General features: G+C 43.4%; 1 protein-coding gene across 2 annotated transcripts in view; it reads right to left on the minus strand.

Moving 5' to 3' along the window:
* Slc6a20b (solute carrier family 6 member 20b) overlaps nt 1-17977 on the minus strand; it is a 38018-nt gene that overhangs the window by 16037 nt on the left and 4004 nt on the right. For both annotated transcript variants that reach the window (NM_001447091.1, NM_001447092.1), the window contains 6 exon segments: nt 2076-2238; nt 3031-3272; nt 3593-3703; nt 5109-5336; nt 7191-7282; nt 8868-9008. In NM_001447091.1, coding sequence (NP_001434020.1) covers nt 2076-2238; nt 3031-3272; nt 3593-3703; nt 5109-5336; nt 7191-7282; nt 8868-9008 — 977 coding nt within the window.

Here is a 17977-nt window from a genome sequence, read left to right on the forward strand (position 1 = left end):
TATATAGCCACCAAAACTAGATAAGATTGATGAAGCTAAAAAAATGCATGCTGAAAGGGACCGGATATAGATCTCTCCTGAGAGACAAATCCAGAGCACGTCCAATACAGAGGTTAAGCTAGCAGCAAACCACTGAACTTAGAAAAGGACCCCCTTAGGGGGAATTAGAGGAAGTATTGAAAGAGTTGAGGAGCTTGCAACCACATAAGAACAACAATACCAACCAACCAGAGCTTCCAGGGACTACCGAAAGACTATACATGGACTGACCCAGGGCTCCAACTGCATATGTAGCAGAGAATAGCCTTGTTGGGGCACTAGTGGAAGGGGAAGCCCTTGGTCCTGCCAAGGTTGAACCCCCAGTGCAGGGGTATATGGGGGGCAGTAAGGGGATGGATGGGGGAATACCCATATGAGGGAAGGTGAGGGGATAAGGGACTTAGGGATAGGAAACCAGGAAAGGGAAAAACATTTGAAATGTAAGTAAAGAAATATATCTAAAAATAAATAAATAAATGACAGAAATAGTAGGGGAGACACTATTTAAAAGAGAAAATAATTAGGCAATCTAAGCTAATGTTCATGGAAAGGTTTAGTTGGAAGATATGAAAGGTCTAATGTGAGGAGCATAGTTTTTTTTTTTTTTAAAAAAACCCTGCCTTTTAAACATATAAAAATAATGTAGTCAGGAATCCTGTTACACTCAAGGGTTCACCTGATAACCAGAACCTAGTGACACCACTTGAAATAGCCAGACACTTGATTAGAACTCTACAACGCCCACCTGACACTATAAAAGTAGAGACCAGGAGCAAGGCAGTGTTCAGAGATGTCCTGCAGCTAAGAATTTCCCCCAGCATCCTGATCCTCCAACTGGAGACCATTGTGAGAAACTGGACCCGTGTCTTTGGCTAAGATGCACAGGTGAGCAGCTTGGGGAGACAGACTTAGGTTCATAGTCAGGAAATTAGAGTATGAACCTCGTATGATGACCCTCAGCATAATCCAGTATAACTTTTTTTAGACCCACCACACATACCTACCTTCTTGTTCACAACACCTAAGTAAATGAGAAAACTCTTGAATCAAAAGCTGTAAGACAAGTGACGCTAAGCCCCCCTCCAAATTACATTACAGAATTAACACAGTTCTAATTAAAATCTCTTAGGTGTCCCTTAAGAAACTTCACCCGACTCAATGAATGATGCTAAATTTAAAATAAAACTAACTAGATAAATCTCCTTAGTGTAATGGAGAAAATTCTATGAAAAGTAAGAGTGATTTGGATGACAAATCTTTTTTAAATGCCTTTAGTAAGAGGAGTGGATATATTTATCTGAAAGAAGCAAGATATCATATAAAATGCATAAGATTCCACCCACATTATTTAGGAATTTTCTCAAAATTAAACTGTTGACTGTCTCAACTGTAGTTGAGAAAACTACCTTCCAGAACCACTGCTAAAATAGATGCCAGTTAGCATATATATATATATATATGGTGGTAAGAACCAAGGTTTCTGCCTATGTTTGAATAGGGAGATGTTAGGCAGGGAATATAGGAGACTTTGACTTTCATCTTAAACTCTTCCTTTAAAATCTTGCTTACCTCCAAGGATAGCCTCACATTAACCCCTCCCTGCCTACAAATGCAACTAAATGAGGGCCATTCACATATATATACATAGACATGTATATACACGTATATACACACATATACACATATATATATACATATAATATATACACACACATACATATCTCCAAATGAAAAAATGTTGCATTTATTTGAGATATGATATATGTATATGTGAGCGCTACCTTATTCCTTTGCCTTTTCTGAGTTTTTGAAACTTCAAAAGATACAGGAAAGGAGGGAAAAAGTCAAACTCTAGAACTTTCCAACAAGAATGACCCAAGCAGCAGCTGGACGAGCAGGAGTCCAGTCTCGCCTCTCACTGAGTCAGGGAAAGAAACCCTGTTTCCCGTCTTCATGGACTGTGTGGAGGCCCTTGCAGGTCCTTATGAACTAACTGTGTGGAGAGAGGCAGTCCCCACCCTCCCCAGGCCTCTTACCGTGTTCAGCTCTGATTCCAAGCTGCAGTTTCTAATGTGTGGGAACACTTCACTGTACTTGTTTGGGTAAGTAGATGCCAGGTAGTCCTTCACCTCCTCCAGGTTGCTGGCTGTCAGAAAGCCATCTTCAAGGTCAAAAGAATTGGTCAGCAGCAGAATCACCCTGCAGAGCAGACCACCATCTTGACCTCCATGACTAAGAGACCCTAAGACCCCTGAGAATCTGAGGAGAGAGATTCTGGATTAATGATCCCTTTAAAAGGAAGACAGCTCTGGATGCCTGTGAGAAGCTTCTGAGCAGAGATAGAGGATAGGAACCCTGAATCTATGCGTGATGAGGCTGTTTAAAACCATCCGGGCAGACATTACTATGTCTGATGAAATTGGATGGAGTGTTAGAAATCGAACATCACAATCTAATACGGCTAATGCCACCGAGTAACCAATTAACCTCAAAATCACTTGCTGTTAAATTCATATCAATATTCAAGTAATTTGAATGTACATTGACTTCAATCAATTTCAGTTTACTGTAGAGATAGCTATTTATGGTCAGTGACCACTCTACTGAACATTTTAGCATCTGAAAGATGGTCCTCTGTTTCAGGAAAGACACAGACAGTAAACTATGTAGTCTCTGAGACTTGGACAGAGAGGTTTTGGTTACATTTGAGATGGGGAATGGGACCAAAGACACCAACCTTGTTCCTTTTCTGCTCAATGTAATGACCACCTTAAACTGCCTATTCCCTGCAAGGCAGGTAACTGTATGGCTCCAGTTTCTGGTACTGGTAGAAGGCAGCCATATGCAATTAAGAAAGAACTGAGAAAGAAACAGTGGGTTCTACAATTGACTTCTGGGAACCTAGCCCTTCCCAGTCACCCTTTCCTCAGAGCTTTGGAGCCTTGCCTTCCACCTTAAGGCCCAAGGCTCCCAGGGACAGCTTAGACTCACTTGTTTAAGCAGTTTTCATAGTTGAAGGTAGCTTTGAAGCCATAGATGGAGAAGGTGACAATGCTGGAAAATATGGCAGTAGTACTATTGATGACAGACACAATGACAGCATGCTTCTGGCAGTCGTTGGAGGGTTCATTGTAGCTGGCAAAAGCGATCAGGCCACCACACCCTAAGCCCAGTGAGAAGAAGATCTGCGTGGCTGCATTGATCCAGGCCTTGGGGTTGGCTAGCTGCTCAATCTGGAAGGCCAAGAGGATAGGACTGAGGAATACTGGGCCCCAATCCACAACTCCCTCTCCTGGGACAAGTAGGCTCAGAGAGGGGAAAGAAATTATCTTCCAACCTCTCCAACTTCTGCAGCTGTCCAGACCTGGTCTATGTCCAGTAAATTTCTTGGTCCTGAACCACATCACTAAATCTCAGGTAAAGTAATCCCCGATTTAAAAGATACCAGACATTCCCCAGATGCCTCATTCTCTTTAATAGAGAGATTATTAGCCAGAAGACCCAGACAGATTGCCCTTACGATAGCAGCACCCTCATGCCTTGCAGCTCATACCTTGGGTGTGAACATGTATGTCAGGCCATTGGTGGCTCCATGAAGTGTGAGGCCCCGGACCAGGTAGATGATGAGCACAAAGTAAGGCATTGATGCGGTGAAATAGACCACCTGTGGGAATCCAGGAGCAGAGTCAGCCTCAAATGGGAGGAAATAACTATGCAGCAGTTGGCAAAAAGTCCACTTGACATTATCAATATACATTACTGAAAAGAAGATAACTATTTTTACAGAATGTTTCATTCAAAATATGTGAAATTAAATCAATAATATAAATCCTGCAAGCTCTTCAAAATTAAGAGATCAAAACAAACAAACAAAAAAACAAAAAAACTCACTCAAGGGAAATTTTTTTATGGAGCCTACAGCTGTCCTACCAGAGAACACCATGCTAGCTTGGAAATAGAGCCAAGCACTTGCTTATATCACCAGGAAGGTGTTTTCTACATGGATCATGGCACAGTGTTTGGATTAAATGATTTAGGAGTTTGCCCACAGCTGGTAGCAACTGGAAAAAGTACAAAAAATATTTTACTGGGTCTGAAAGTTTTCAGGATAAAAATGGAGTCATCTTTTATTACCTCTGACATAAAAGTAAATAAAGCCAGGAGGGTTCTTATACATGACTGCTTGATAGTCACGGTCACAAAAGACAACAGAAACAAAAAGAACCCAGAAACGTGTTGTGTAGGTCTGCCTAGCAACTATGTTCAATCTGTGATAAAGGTGTCCCTTTCTGTAAGTCCTTGTGCTCAAGGTCTTAAGTCTTTAAATATCATGCATAACCCCTCCCCCCATATTTGCCATTAAAAATTTCCCCTCAGCTCTGTGAATACCTCCTTAGTCCAGTGTGGCATCCATTTCTCCATAGCCCTCTGTGAATGCCTTAGTTTACGATGGCATCATTCTAGTTTCCTTTCTGTGCTATGACAAAGCACTTTAAACAAAAGCAACTTAGGGGAATAAAGGGTTGATTTGGCTGACACTCTTAGGCTACTGTGCATCACTGAAGGAAGTCAGGGCAGGAACTCAAGAAGGAATTTGAAGCAGAAGTTGATAAGAAATACTGCTTGCTGGTTTGTTCACAGGCTCGTGCTTAACTAGCTTTCTTATATAAGTTAGGACCACCTACCCAGGGAATGGTGCCACCCACGGTGGACTGGCCCTCCTACATAAATTAATAAGGCCATCATTGCCTTATTAACATAATGTTATGTAAATTAGAGACTTTAGACATTAGCCTGTTTATAAATTGATAAGTGAATCAAGTGAATAAACTTGATTCAAGATGAACATAAAATAATAACCAAATCCCCAAAGACAAACCCATAGGCCAACCTGATCTAGGAAACTCCTCAACTATGCCTCCCTTCTTTGGTGACTCTGGGCTTGTGTCAAGTTGACAGTTAAAGCTAACTAGGACAGATGTTTTCCTACCCATGGCTTTCTGTGAATACCAAGGCACCCATCTCTCCATGGTCACCCAAGAACAGCACCATTATGCTCCCCAGTCCACCTTGCCAGTTGACTCAGTGCCCCGCAGGATGCACAGATACACAATAAGCCAGGCCAGGGTGAGGCACAGGGCTGGCTCCCACTGCACTCCTCCATTCTCCTGGATGGACGGTGAGATGTTGAGTGTTTTCCTGTACCAGAAGTACTGTGTTGACGAAGCCTTCTCACACTCTTCATCATAGCCCGTTCGGTTACTATTCAGTGGGCAGACAGACCACGGCAGGGGATCCTTTGGAATGAAGTGGGAATCAACAGAGAGGTTATGGGAAAGTCAAGAGTTTGATGGGGTGGTGGGATATAGCCTTAGCAGAAGGACGTTGGAAGAGGAGGCTAGTCCCCTACTTGCAAATGGTTGCAACCTTTGAGGCTGACATGGAATTGGTTTATCAGGGGGTACAGATGGCAGAAGATGACTGGTTTGGTTTGGATGTTGAAAATTCCCTGAAATCCCATACCCAGAGGCTGTGTCTCTGGATGGGGACTTCTGTGGATCTTTAGGAGGTGGGGCCAAGTAAGAATTCATTAGGGTGTTGAGCTAAGGAACACTGTGTCTTATTTTTCTATTCTGGTTTCATTGCGACTATTTGTTCCTCTATGTTTTTAGGCCATGATGATCTGCTAAACTTCATTTTTACTGGAGGCCAAGTTGTAAATTAACTCTTTATAAGTTAGTGTCTAGCTTATTTTGTTCTAGTAAAGCTAATAAGGGTTGCCACTTACTGCAATTCTGCAGGCATCTTGAGGACTACTATACTCTTATGGGTCTAGAAGACTCCATTACTAGTATCTTGACAGTGACCAGACCATGTACAACAGGAGAACTCTGACCTAGCATCACTGCAACAGCTAAACTGGGAGCTTGAACTCCAAGCTCTTGCAACATTGTTAGGGTGTTCAGAATATATTAGTGATGGAGCTGGAGAGATGGATCCACGGTTAAGAACACTGGGTACTCTTTTAAGTACCCAGTGCCTAGGTTCAATTCCCAGCAACAACATGGCACTCACAACCATTTGTAACTCTAGCTCCAGGAGATTTGATGCCTTTTTCTGACCTCCACAGGCATTGCTTAAATGTAGTATACAGATAAAACACTCAATTTTTTCTAAACAAAAGACTCGTAATGACACTTGGGTCTCCCTTGGCCCCCCCTTAACTTAGAACAAGCCAGAGAAAGCAATAGTCACTTGGTAGGGTGAAAGTCACAGTTCACTTTCAACATCCACAAGCCAGATCCTTATTAGGACACCCCTAAGAGTATGGACAGATGTTTCATCCCATGGTCCTTGGGTGTGGAGAAAGAGGGAAGTGAGCTCCAGTGCCTTGAAGCTATTGAGGCCCCTGAGCCAGAGATCCTGGCACTAGTGACTTCCTTTGAGCACTAATTTACAGGACCTTAGCTTAGCAGTTAGACTCAGAGCTTGGCAGTGAAACCCTCTTCTGCTTTAGGTTGTTTGAACAGGGTTCTTTGGCACCTAAAATTAACTTATTTAATGTCGGTCCATGATCATAACCCCAGGTCAGTTGCTCAGAGGCACTGAAGGGGACGGAGGGAAAGAAAGAAATCTGATCAGAGCTGTGAGTGGTATGGGAGTAAGCCTGCTTTAAGGTAAATGCCTTGTTGACCAGATTTTGATTCTATGAGGTTGGATTTATAGGACAAAAGGTGCCACTAATAGAAGCAAGCCTGAGAAATCTCTTGGCTTCCAGGCCACATTTCAGAGGTCCCAGTGGCATTATCTAGTGGGCCACAGCTACTCTATATAATATCAGGGAGACAGGTCTATGCTCTAGGATACTCATTCCACTGAGACCCTGGCTCCAAGAGGCCATCTCGTGAATGTGGGGCCAGCTCTGACCTGGATGTTCCCACAGACAGCAACCAACTGTCTCCATCTCCTTTGTTTTTAGAGAAGCTTCTCTCCCTTTAGTTGGAACATCAGAATCAGAAGTCCAGTGGATGATTGGATGTATACCTTTCCCCAGGCTCCCTTTAAGTTATAATCCACAAATCTTTCCATTCCTCTTAGAGGTCTGCATCCTCTCCTCTTACTGTTCCTGGTGCGGTCAGGCCTCTGCTCACCTGGAAGGAGTGGAAGAGGTACCAGATAGCCCAGGTGTTGATGACATTGTAGTACACAGAGACCAAAACGGAGACCACCAAGCTAGCAATGCCTGAAATGAATAAGAAATCTGTGCTGAGAACCATGTGTGGGTAACCCAACCTGTAAGCATTTGTAGAATAGACATGATGGGACCACCCAGGGCAGGAATACTCCCCCAACTCCAGGTTTTTTCTAAATCTGACCTTGTGGCTGTGACTTGTTTCCAAGGCAATCTCCCAACTTATGTGTTTTGGCATCTAAGTGCTAAGTCCTGGGCTCTGTGCTTGATGTGTGTCTTAGTGTTCTATTGCTGTGAAGAGATACCATGACCATAGCAACTCTTATTAAAGAAAGCATTTAACTGGGGCTTGTGTACAGTTTCAGTGGTTTAGTCCATTGTCATCATGTAGGAAGCATGGTGGCTCACAGGCAGAAATGGTGGACGAGATCTATACCTGGATCCAAAGACATCAAGAAGAGAAAGACACCCCCAATAACACACTTTTCCCAACAATGCCAAACCTGCTAATCCTATCAAATTGTTCCCCCTATGAGCCTATGGGGCCATTTCATGATAGTGTTCCCATATAATAGAAGAGAAAACAGACAAAGACCACCTAGCAGAACAAGTATATAAGCTTCAGGAGAGAGGTATTACCTATTGCCTGCTGTGACCATTATTCCCTTTAGATGAGGCTGAGTCACTGGGGCCAAACCCATCTATCTGTTATCAGGAGAGACGGAGTGTAGCAGAGGCATGAGGTGTGGAGGTAACCAGCCCCACTACCTTAGTCAGACTTGTGAAAAGACCAGAATAGCTCTGCAGAGAGGGAGAGTTGCTCTGGAGTGGTCTGACATTGGCCTCTAGGAGCACTGTTCCTAGCCTTGGCATCCCACATGAACACTGGACCATTTTTAAGTTATGACCTAGGTCTTGGTGGGAATATATCAGTATCACTAGTGAGAGGAAATCTGGCCAGTAAGTGGGTGTCAGTGCCCCTAGGGACTCAGCTGCTCTCTTTCCCATGCCGCAGCAAGGACTCACCCTTGGTCCTGAGCCAATTGTTCCCCTTTCTGAGAAGATACTCAGAATAACTGTGGCTTTTGATGGCCCTACCTCCTGGGCTTTTACAGGGTAGGTGAACCATGTCCTCTTGGAGGTATCATAGGATAGTAAATGGCGGTCACTCTGAAAATGTATGGTGGGAAGCAAAGCCACCTGGTGTGAATAAGTGCCCTGGCTTCCAAACTCTGGCAACATTTATAGTGCCCCAAAACCTCTAGGTAGTGTGGTAAAGATGAAATGGGCTCACGCACTTGCATGCCATGTCAGTCCCAGTCACACATTAAGCAGAGGACAGTTGTTTGCATTCCCAGATGGTAGGTGGCTAGGACTGAATGAAAGTCTCTGTGTCAGGAAGCTATGTCTAACCATTCACAGAATCTCAAGCTGAGGTCCAGAGAGGAGAGGCCCTGTGGTTGGAGTTTCCCTATTTGGGAGTCAGAATCCAGGGTCCTCTCTGCCCAAGTTCCATGGCAGCTCTCACTGAGCTGTCAGTCCACCCAGGCACAGGTCCTGCTCATGGACAGCAACCTGCATACCTGTGATGCCCAGGAACATGAATCTGTCAGGAACTGGAAAATATCCCACATACCGACACCACTAAGGTAGGGGCTGATGGTCCTCCAGGCACCAATGCTGCCCTGCCGCATGCGCTGCCCCACGGCCAGCTCCAGGTACAAGAGTGGCATCCCCTCCACAATGAGCATGATGAGGTAGGGGACCAGGAAACTCCCTGTGGAAGGAGCAGCAATGTCAGTGTGTACAGATAGACTTTATCCTGTCCCCACCTCTGTGCAATGAGTGTGTCTATCAGCTGACTTCCCCCACCCAGTCCTCCCTCTAACCCATCTCCCTTCAGACCTTTCCACTGAACCTCCATTCTTCTGACCCTGTGTCTTCCTCCTTCTATACACCCATCCCTCTCACCATCTATCTTCCCTCCATCCTATCAACCAACATCTTATTCATCAATTCACACATTCTGGTCTCTCCATCCATTCATTTTTCTGCACCCATCCATGGATGACGTGCGGCCATGTCAGTGGTTTGCATCTTTGAGTACCTCCATACTGGGAGGCAAACTGCCCATGACCCTAGCTCCTTGGGTATCATTCTCTGTGCCACTGTTGGCCAGAGGCTGTACCTACCCTCTTTTTAAAAACTGTGTCGGAGAGTTGGGGAGGTCAGAAGACAACTTTGCAAAGCTGGTTTTCTCCTTCTACCTTTATGTGTGTTCTGGGGATTAAACTCAGGTCTCCAGGCTTGTGTGACAAGTATCTTTACCCACTGGGTCATCTCACTAGCACTGATCTTCTCTTGGCAGCACTTGAGGGCTGGCGAAAGGCCAGACCACCAACTTGCTAAACACTTTTAACATCCCTCCTGAATGCTTCTGTCTGTCTTGCTACAGCTCTGATAGAACCTATGTGAGACAGAGTGGAAAATCAGCAAACCTGTTTCCTGCCTTGGAGGGCTCACTCAGGTAGAGGGATTTCGGATGCTTTACAGTTGCCTGGGCTAGAGAATGCTTTGGGCAAACTGGTTGGATCCCCAGTACCCAGAACTTCATATCACATCTCCCCTTTAAGGAGGATCTCTGTGTATGTGTTTTAAACAAGTACCTTCAGTCTGAAATTGTATTTTGGTAACAGTGACTTAGAAAACCTCCAAATCCCCAAATCCCCAAGGGGGGTGGTGGTCTATGAATGGAGCTGTAAACACCCCACTGCCAGACAAATGTACAGAGGCGGGCAGGGACACAGGCTGCCTACAAAGTCTACTGCATGGAGAGATGACCCAAGGCTGATCCTCTTGTATACTTCCTCAGCTCATGGCTCCCTGGCTGGGGACCTGAGAAATGCCCACAGGAGGAGGTAATACAAAAGTAAAAGCCTGACACAACAGCAGCAGGGATTGATGGTGGTTTGTAGAGGTAACTGGCTCTTTGGCATCATAGAAAACATAAAAACACCACACAAAAACCCTAATAGTCACATGCTGGAAGCCTGCCTGGCCTGGAATGGTTTGAAGCAGAACACAGCACTGAACGTAGAGGTAGCTTTAAAGACTGATGGTTTCTGGTCTCTACACTCTCTATGTTGATGCTTCCGGGGGTGGGGGGGGGCTAATAACTTTCTTGTTTATTCTGAAGTTAAAAACTGCTGGCTTGGGTGATTAACACCTGTAGCCTCACAGCAGGAGATCAAGTAAAGGATTAATTGCCAGGGCTTTTCTCTCTCTTGCCCAGAAGCCTCACCACTCAATTGTCAGGCTGGAGGGAGGTTTGAAACCATAAACTCAGGAGAAGAAAGTCACTTGCAGAAGGGAAAACTTTTACATAAGCAAACATGCATAAACTCACATACATTCATATACAACTCACATACAACTTTATGCACACATACACCCTTCATGCATTTTAGTTGGGTCCAGCAGCTTATTTCATAATTACATACTTACATACACCATCCATGCTTACATATGCATATGAAACAGAAACCCAAGTGCCAGTGCAGAAAGAAAGAACTCATTCTGGATGAAAAATGAGCTACAATCTTTATTGCACAGAGAAAGAAAAAGCTTCTATCTTTTTTTTTTTTTTTGGTTCTTTTTTTTGGAGCTGGGGACCGAACCCAGGGCCTTGCGCTTCCTAGGTAAGCGCTCTACCACTGAGCTAAATCCCCAGCCCCAAGCTTCTATCTTTTAATGCTAAGTGAATTAAACCGAAGTCTATTAAGAAGAAAGCTTTGTCCTCTTGAGTAAGAATAAGCCTACCTGTTGTTAAGAGATAACCTGTTCTATCCCCTGGTAAGGAGAAGCCTGCCTGCTCTTTCTGTGCGTGTGTGTTCGTGCTCACACGCTCGCGCTCGCGCTCTCTCTCTCTCTCTCTCTCTCTCTCTCTCTCTCTCTCTCTCTCTCCTTCTTTGTCCCCCTCTCTCTGCATTCTGTGTATTGCCCTCTTCTGCTCTACCCTAATGTCTTTATTTCTAGGGGAAATAAATGGGAGAAAATTTATCAGACTCTACCTATGCTCTCTAAATTTCTAAGTTACTCTACTCTGCCTCCTTCCTTCTAATCTTGCTCTCTCCTCCTGTTCTGATGTAATAATGCCAATGCCATGTAATCATTCCTAGTTTTTGTACATTTTCTAGGGGATTAGATCACATGTTTTTTCCAAGCATCCTTTTTTTTTCTTCAAAAGTTCTCTAAAAGTTCAAACATAAATTCAAATCATGAATTGAATAAGAAGTTTATAACAGATGTTTACATGTGTTTCCAGTAAGAGTAACTATCTGGCTAAACATTAACTTTCTGTCACGGGCTTCACAGGTTCATTGAGAGTTAAACATCATAGATAAACCCAGTCAATATTTTATCTTCTGTCCTTTCACCTACAATAAATTTTTAGTTCCCTTTTATGACCTTTGCTTGTTTACAACCTCTTGGAATGTGTTCTAAGTTGTAAATGCCTGAGTTCTATTTCAGAAGCAACTAACTCATGACACATGAAGATTGACAGAGTTCTAACTGCAGTTTTCATATCAGAGAGGACTTTAATAACAATCCTATTATATAAAGGGCTTAATAATTACTAGTATAATTTTAGCAATTTTACAGGATCACCATTAAGAATGATATTAATATAGCTTATAGAGCTATATTAATTTATATTGCTATACAGTTTTACTATAAGATAGTACATCTTTATTGATTGCAGAAATCTGCTCAAAAGGTTGGGTTCATATGTGGTGGTTGTTATGTATATTTAATAATAATAATAGGAAATGCATACTAATAGCAGGAATCTTCCCTCAAATGTATTCCCTTTAGCCTTGCCTAGAATGGCTCATCTATCATAGTTTTGCAGTCCATGGTGAAGTTATCTCAGGAAGATCACCCGCTAGGTTTAAGCCCCTCCTAGACGGCTTCTGGCAGTCACAAAATGTCTGCATGGAACATATGGATTGCCTGTGTGATAGGGGCATTGATGGTCACCTATAGGACTGTGGAACTAAGTTCCCAGGACATAGTTGCAAAGAAAGGAAGAGTAACTGCTTTAAACCTTCAGATTGTGTGGGGCCCCAAGCTAGTGGTCTTCTTGGCCCATGTGTTTTACAGGCTCCTGTGTCCTCCCCTTCCTCCCTCTGGTCCTGTTTAGATACCTGCCCTCATAACTTCCTGCCCTTACTCCTCACAGTGGTTTCTGGGAACAAGAAGTTACCATCTTAGGAAACAGCTCTCACTTCCTTCATTGGCCTATGTCCCTCCAATTCTCCTTCGGCCCCAATCCCACTCAGAGGGGGAAGAGGCTATGACAGCTCTAGCTGCTTCTTGTTGAGAGAGCGAGTCTAGGCTGGTGCCAGTCAGAGAAAGGGGGACTCTTACAAAGTAGGATCCTGGGGCCTGTCCAGTGGTCTGCAGCCCCATATCCTCAAGAATGGCCTGAGGTCTTCCACTGGGTCCCTTCAGAACTCAAGTTGCATCTTTCAAGAGACTTTATATTCAAGAAACCTTATATTCCCTATGTGATAGCTAAACTTGACTGTCAAAGTGGTTATGCATGGAATCAACTAAAACCCAAGGAACTGAGCACAGCTGCAGGGAACTTTTTCTGATTGGATCATTTGAGGTGGGAAGACTTACCCTAAGTCCATACCTGCCATACCATATGGCACCTTACATAAGAGGATTGGACAGAGGAAGCTCTTTCACCTACTTGCTCTCACTCTTGCTGCAAAGTTTATCTATTCTCATGATGAGGCACTCTTTTGCTTGCATTAGAACCTACTTCTTTGAGATTCCAACACAGACTGAAACACCCAGCCTTGTGAACTGAACAACTACTGGATTTTTTTGGCTTTTTACTGGGGAATAGCCATTGTTGGACTATCTGGATCACAGCTTGTAAGTTATTTTAATAATTCCATTTACACACACGTATGTATGTATGTATGCATGTATGTATGTTTGTTTGTTTGTTTGTTTGTTTGTTTCAAGTTTTGTTTCTTTAGAGAACTCTAACTAATAGACCCTTATAGCTAGAAAGTTGAAGTGAGGTTAAGATCCTGGAGAGAGAGTATCTCCTTAGATACACCACAGAATAACAGGTCAAAACAAACACTTGAACTTTGATTATATATACATTTTTATTCTTTAAGCCACCCCCTTGTAATTGGCATGTAGTGTAGACCAGTAACTCCATTTCTTTAAGCATAGGTTTAACATCAGTGTATTGAACTTTTACCTTATATATGACCTTGTATAGACCTTTATAGACTCGTTAGACCTTTGTAACAGTTTAAGCTTTCTTGCTTTGCTTTGCATTCTAGAAAAATACCCAGCCATTTTATGAGATATAATATTAACAAATCAATAGTCACCAAAACCTAGGTGTGGCAATCTTTTGCAAGCAGGTCCAGCTGATGTCATAAAGGTGGCAGGGTTTTGGCTTGGAAGATAATGCTGTATAAAACCACCTTAATAAAGAAAGTTGTATCCAAGCTACACATATAATATCTACATACATCCTGTTAAACAATAGGAGTTGTTAAGTTTCCAGGTAAACCTTGCCAACAACAACAAAACACAAGACAGTCTCCATACAGTATAGAGAGATCTACTGTAACCATACTTTTGGTTTTGAATAAGCATAAGTAACTTATCTATCATGAGATAAATGATAAAGAGATAAATAATACCTTTAATCTTTATTATGTTGTTCTTCCTCCTTGTCTCATGACAGATGGCTATCCTGATTCAGGAAAGGGAGCTTTGGAGGATATTTTGAGGCAAATGTAGTTGGGTCTGAAGTGGAAGGCCAAATTCCATTTCCAGAGCCAGGTTCTTAATGAGCTTAAACACCATATGACAAATGACACAAAAGACTTTTTTTCCCTCTATAAAAATGAATCTAGGTGGTTAGTGGAGTCAGTAACCATGAAGTGGGACATCATATGAGATGTAAACAAATGGAATGATTAATAAAAAAAAATGAATCCAGGAGACAAGTGGCTGGACCCAAATATATCCAGTGTTAGAATTATCCAGATTAATCTTATTTTTTGGGTCATGCATTGGGTACAGATTGAAAACTATCCTTTTAGAATATTTAAACGCTTTAAAGTCATGGGTGAGCTCCAAAAATAAAGGAAGTATCTGCCTTTCTAATGACTAACCTAGTCTCTCTGTCTAGACTTGGGGTAACCAACTTCTTGGAAGACTCTACCCACAATCAACTAACATGTGTCTGAAAATGGAGGCAGAGGGCCTGGATAACTTAATAAATTCTGTTTTTCTTTAGCCTCTGCCAAAGAGAAGGCTCTATGAAAATAGATGGGTTAGAATTCTCCCACAACCTCAAGCAAGAGAAACATCCTGTCTTAGTTAATACCTGGGCCATGTCTCCTGACCAAAACCAGCCAAACAACCACAACAAACAACAACAACAACAACAACAACAAAACCCAAAAAAGCCAAAATACTTGCTTTGTTTTAATATCCAGTTCTGCTCAGTGTTTGAGAAGGCAGCTGATAGGGATCCCTCCCATCTGCAGACACCAAACCCAGACACTTACCGCTGATGCCAAGAAGTACTTGCTGACAGGAGCCTGGTATAGCTGTCTCCTGAGAAGCCCCACCAGAGCCTGACCAATACAGCGGTGGATGCTCACAGCCAACCATGGGACTGAGCATGAGGACCCCAATGGAGGACTGAAGGAGCTAAAGGGGTTTGCAACCCCATAGGAAGAACAGTATCAACCAACCAGATTCTCCAGAGCTCCCAGGGACTAAATCATTAACCAAAGAGTACACATGGAGGGATCCATGGCTCCAGACTCATATGTAGCAGAAGATTGCCTTATCTAGCATCAATAGGAGGGGAGGTCCTTGGTCCTGTGGAGGCTCAATTTCCCAGCGTAGGGGAATGCTAAGGCAGTGAAGCAGGAGTGGGTGGGAGGGGAGCACCCACATAGAAGAAGGGGAGGGAGGGAGGGGAATGGGGTTAGAGGGTTTGTGGAAGGGAAATCAGGAAGGGGGGGTTAACATTTCAAATGTAATTAAAATGAGAGAGAGGGAGGGAGGGAGGGAGAGAAAGAGAGAGGGGGAGAGAGAGGGGAGAGAGAGAGAGAGAGAGAGAGAGAGAGAGAGAGAGAGAGAGAATGAGAATGAATCTTTGAAATAGTTTGTCTTCTCTACAATTAGATGCAGAAAAAAATCTTGGGGTCAGGATTGCCATTTTTCTACCCACACTCCCTAATCCATCTTGATGAGCATCTCCAGCCTGTCAACAATCAGCAGCAAATACAGTTCCTGGGGAAGGCTGGACTACCTAACGATGTCTCAGTTCCCTGCCATCTCTCCCAGTTTCCTCTTTTAGTCTTTCTTAGTGCAATATTGCTGTCCTGTTCCTGATCACAGGGAATCAGTCCCAGGCCCCCCCCCCCAGAGCTCCATTTGTATCCAAATATTTAATGCCATCATTTCTCAAAACACTTGATTTGCCATGAGAGTCACTTTCTATGTAAACCACACACAAGCTCTGGGAAAAGCGCTGGTAGTCACATTTACTGAGTTCATTAAGCATGTGCTGTGTTATGATAGGTGCTTCTTGCTCCAGCCTCACATGATCACAAAACCTAAAATTAAGAGTTTCTAGTGATCAGCAATTCACACAAGTTCACGGAGTTGGATAACGAGACAGATGCAAAAAGGAGGCAGGAAGGCCTCCTGTAGCCAACAGACGCACATGTTGTGCAGTTATTTGTAGGGTGTTCGTCTGGTGCTGCTTGTACTTAAAGGCCAATTACTGACTCCCAAGATCTGGTTGCCCCTGATGAGCAGATCCTCAAGTACCCCAAAGTGATGCTGTGTAAACCTTGTTCCCCAATTTAAAGCTATTGGTTAAAATAAACCTGGTGACAGCCATTTACTGGGGGGAATGAAGAGAGGTGGAGTTTGAGTTATAGGACTGAGGGTTTCAGGTAAGCATCATGAGGAGGAGAGAGTGTGCAGAGGAGAAGAAGATGGGAGAACAGGCGGTCTCTAGGAGTCACAATGGACCAAAGGCACATGTTAGAGTGACATGCCACCCAGGACACCAGGCTGCTGGCACAGAAGTAACCCAGAGAGTTTCAAACAGCAAGTATTTGGGGAGCACAGTTGAGCCAGAAGCCAGAAGGGCAATTACAGATTTAGATTCATGGTAACCCCCACCCCTAGTAATACAGGGAACCTGATAAATGTCATAGCTTAAATCTCATTCATTTAAAGTTAAACAGGGATAAATTTAATAGATAGTCTTATATAGTTATAAACAGCCAAGAGTCTACTAGAAAGCACCTGGGATCAAAGATTCATCGTGAGCTTTTTCTAAGAAGTCCAGTGTTTAGGCTCTACCTGGTTTACGGACATATCTACCTCAAATTCAGAAATTTGCTAATATTAGTCATTTGCATAAATTTCAGAAAAACAATTAGAATTGCCAGCCCATTATCAGCTTGGTCTCCAGATGAGCATGCTTTTGGGGGGACAACTCCCAGTTATGCAAACTTTGTGACTGTGACTTTGCCCTGAGTTTAGTGTCACCCAATGAAAACAGGTTTATGGGTCCTTTCATACTGGCTAGCAGCGTTTCAAACAGGTATTAGGGATGTGTTCAGGCCACTGCTATTTACCAACAACCCTGTCCATTTTTCAGCAGGCTCTGGTGTTTGTATCCATCCTGTTCCCTATTACATCTAGCTACATAACCCTGAGGTTAAGATCTGAGGCTGCAACAAGTAGCACCTGTTACACAGGAAGTTCCAGAGACGGTGGATCGTAAATGGGGAGAGCCCCAAAGCCATCCCTGATGGAGTATGGGGTACCTAAAGGGGAGGAAAAGCAAGATTAAAAGAGCAGATCTCTGTGAGCTCAAGGCCAGGCTAGTCTATAGACCTAGTTTCAGCACACCAAGGCTACACAAAGAAACCCAGTTTGAAAAGAAGTGTTCACAGCACAACAGTTGGACATATGAAAGGGCATTCTTGGCTGCTGGGTCTTCCAACCTCTGAAGATCTCCTGACCATAGCAACCAGGCCAGACTGAGGAGATGGTATCCGTCCTTGTTAACTATGGGAACCAAAAACCTCGAGGGAAAATCCCCTTATGTACTCAGAATACTGTAGTTTGTCTTCAGAGCCCCAGAAAGTAACCTCTTCTTGTTCTGACTCTCCAATAGTGAGCAGTTTCTGCTACAGCTAATGCACCCTTCTGTTGCTTCTGGGAGTGTTCCTGAAGGTACTTCCCTTATTGACAACATTTGGAAGAAATTACAAAGTGCTAGGAAATGTGAGGGGCTTGAAACAGCCTCTTAAACTTCATCCAGCAAGAAACCAGTCCAGGTAGCTCTGAAACACACAACAGGATCTGTTCATAGCCATGGAGTCTTTCTTCTCTTCTGGTTTATATATCTGGTATTTCCCATTACAGGCTTTTAAAAAATCTTATCAGGTGTTCCTAACTTTAGGCCAGTGGATAAAAGAATCCAAAGGGATAAGGACACAGTCTAGGGGAGCCCCTGCTGACTGCCATCTGCAAGACAATCCTGCAGATTTGTTTCCTAAGACAAAGTATTCTTCTCTTCCCTTCCTTTTCTTCCTCCCCTTCTTTCCCTTCTTTTTCTTCCCTTTTCTGTCTGTCTGTCTGTCTCTTTGGTTACTG

The sequence above is a fragment of the Rattus norvegicus genome, chromosome 8 (assembly GCF_021556685.1).
Source record: "Rattus norvegicus strain SHRSP/BbbUtx chromosome 8, alternate assembly SHRSP_T2T, whole genome shotgun sequence".
Classification (NCBI taxonomy): domain Eukaryota; kingdom Metazoa; phylum Chordata; class Mammalia; order Rodentia; family Muridae; genus Rattus; species Rattus norvegicus.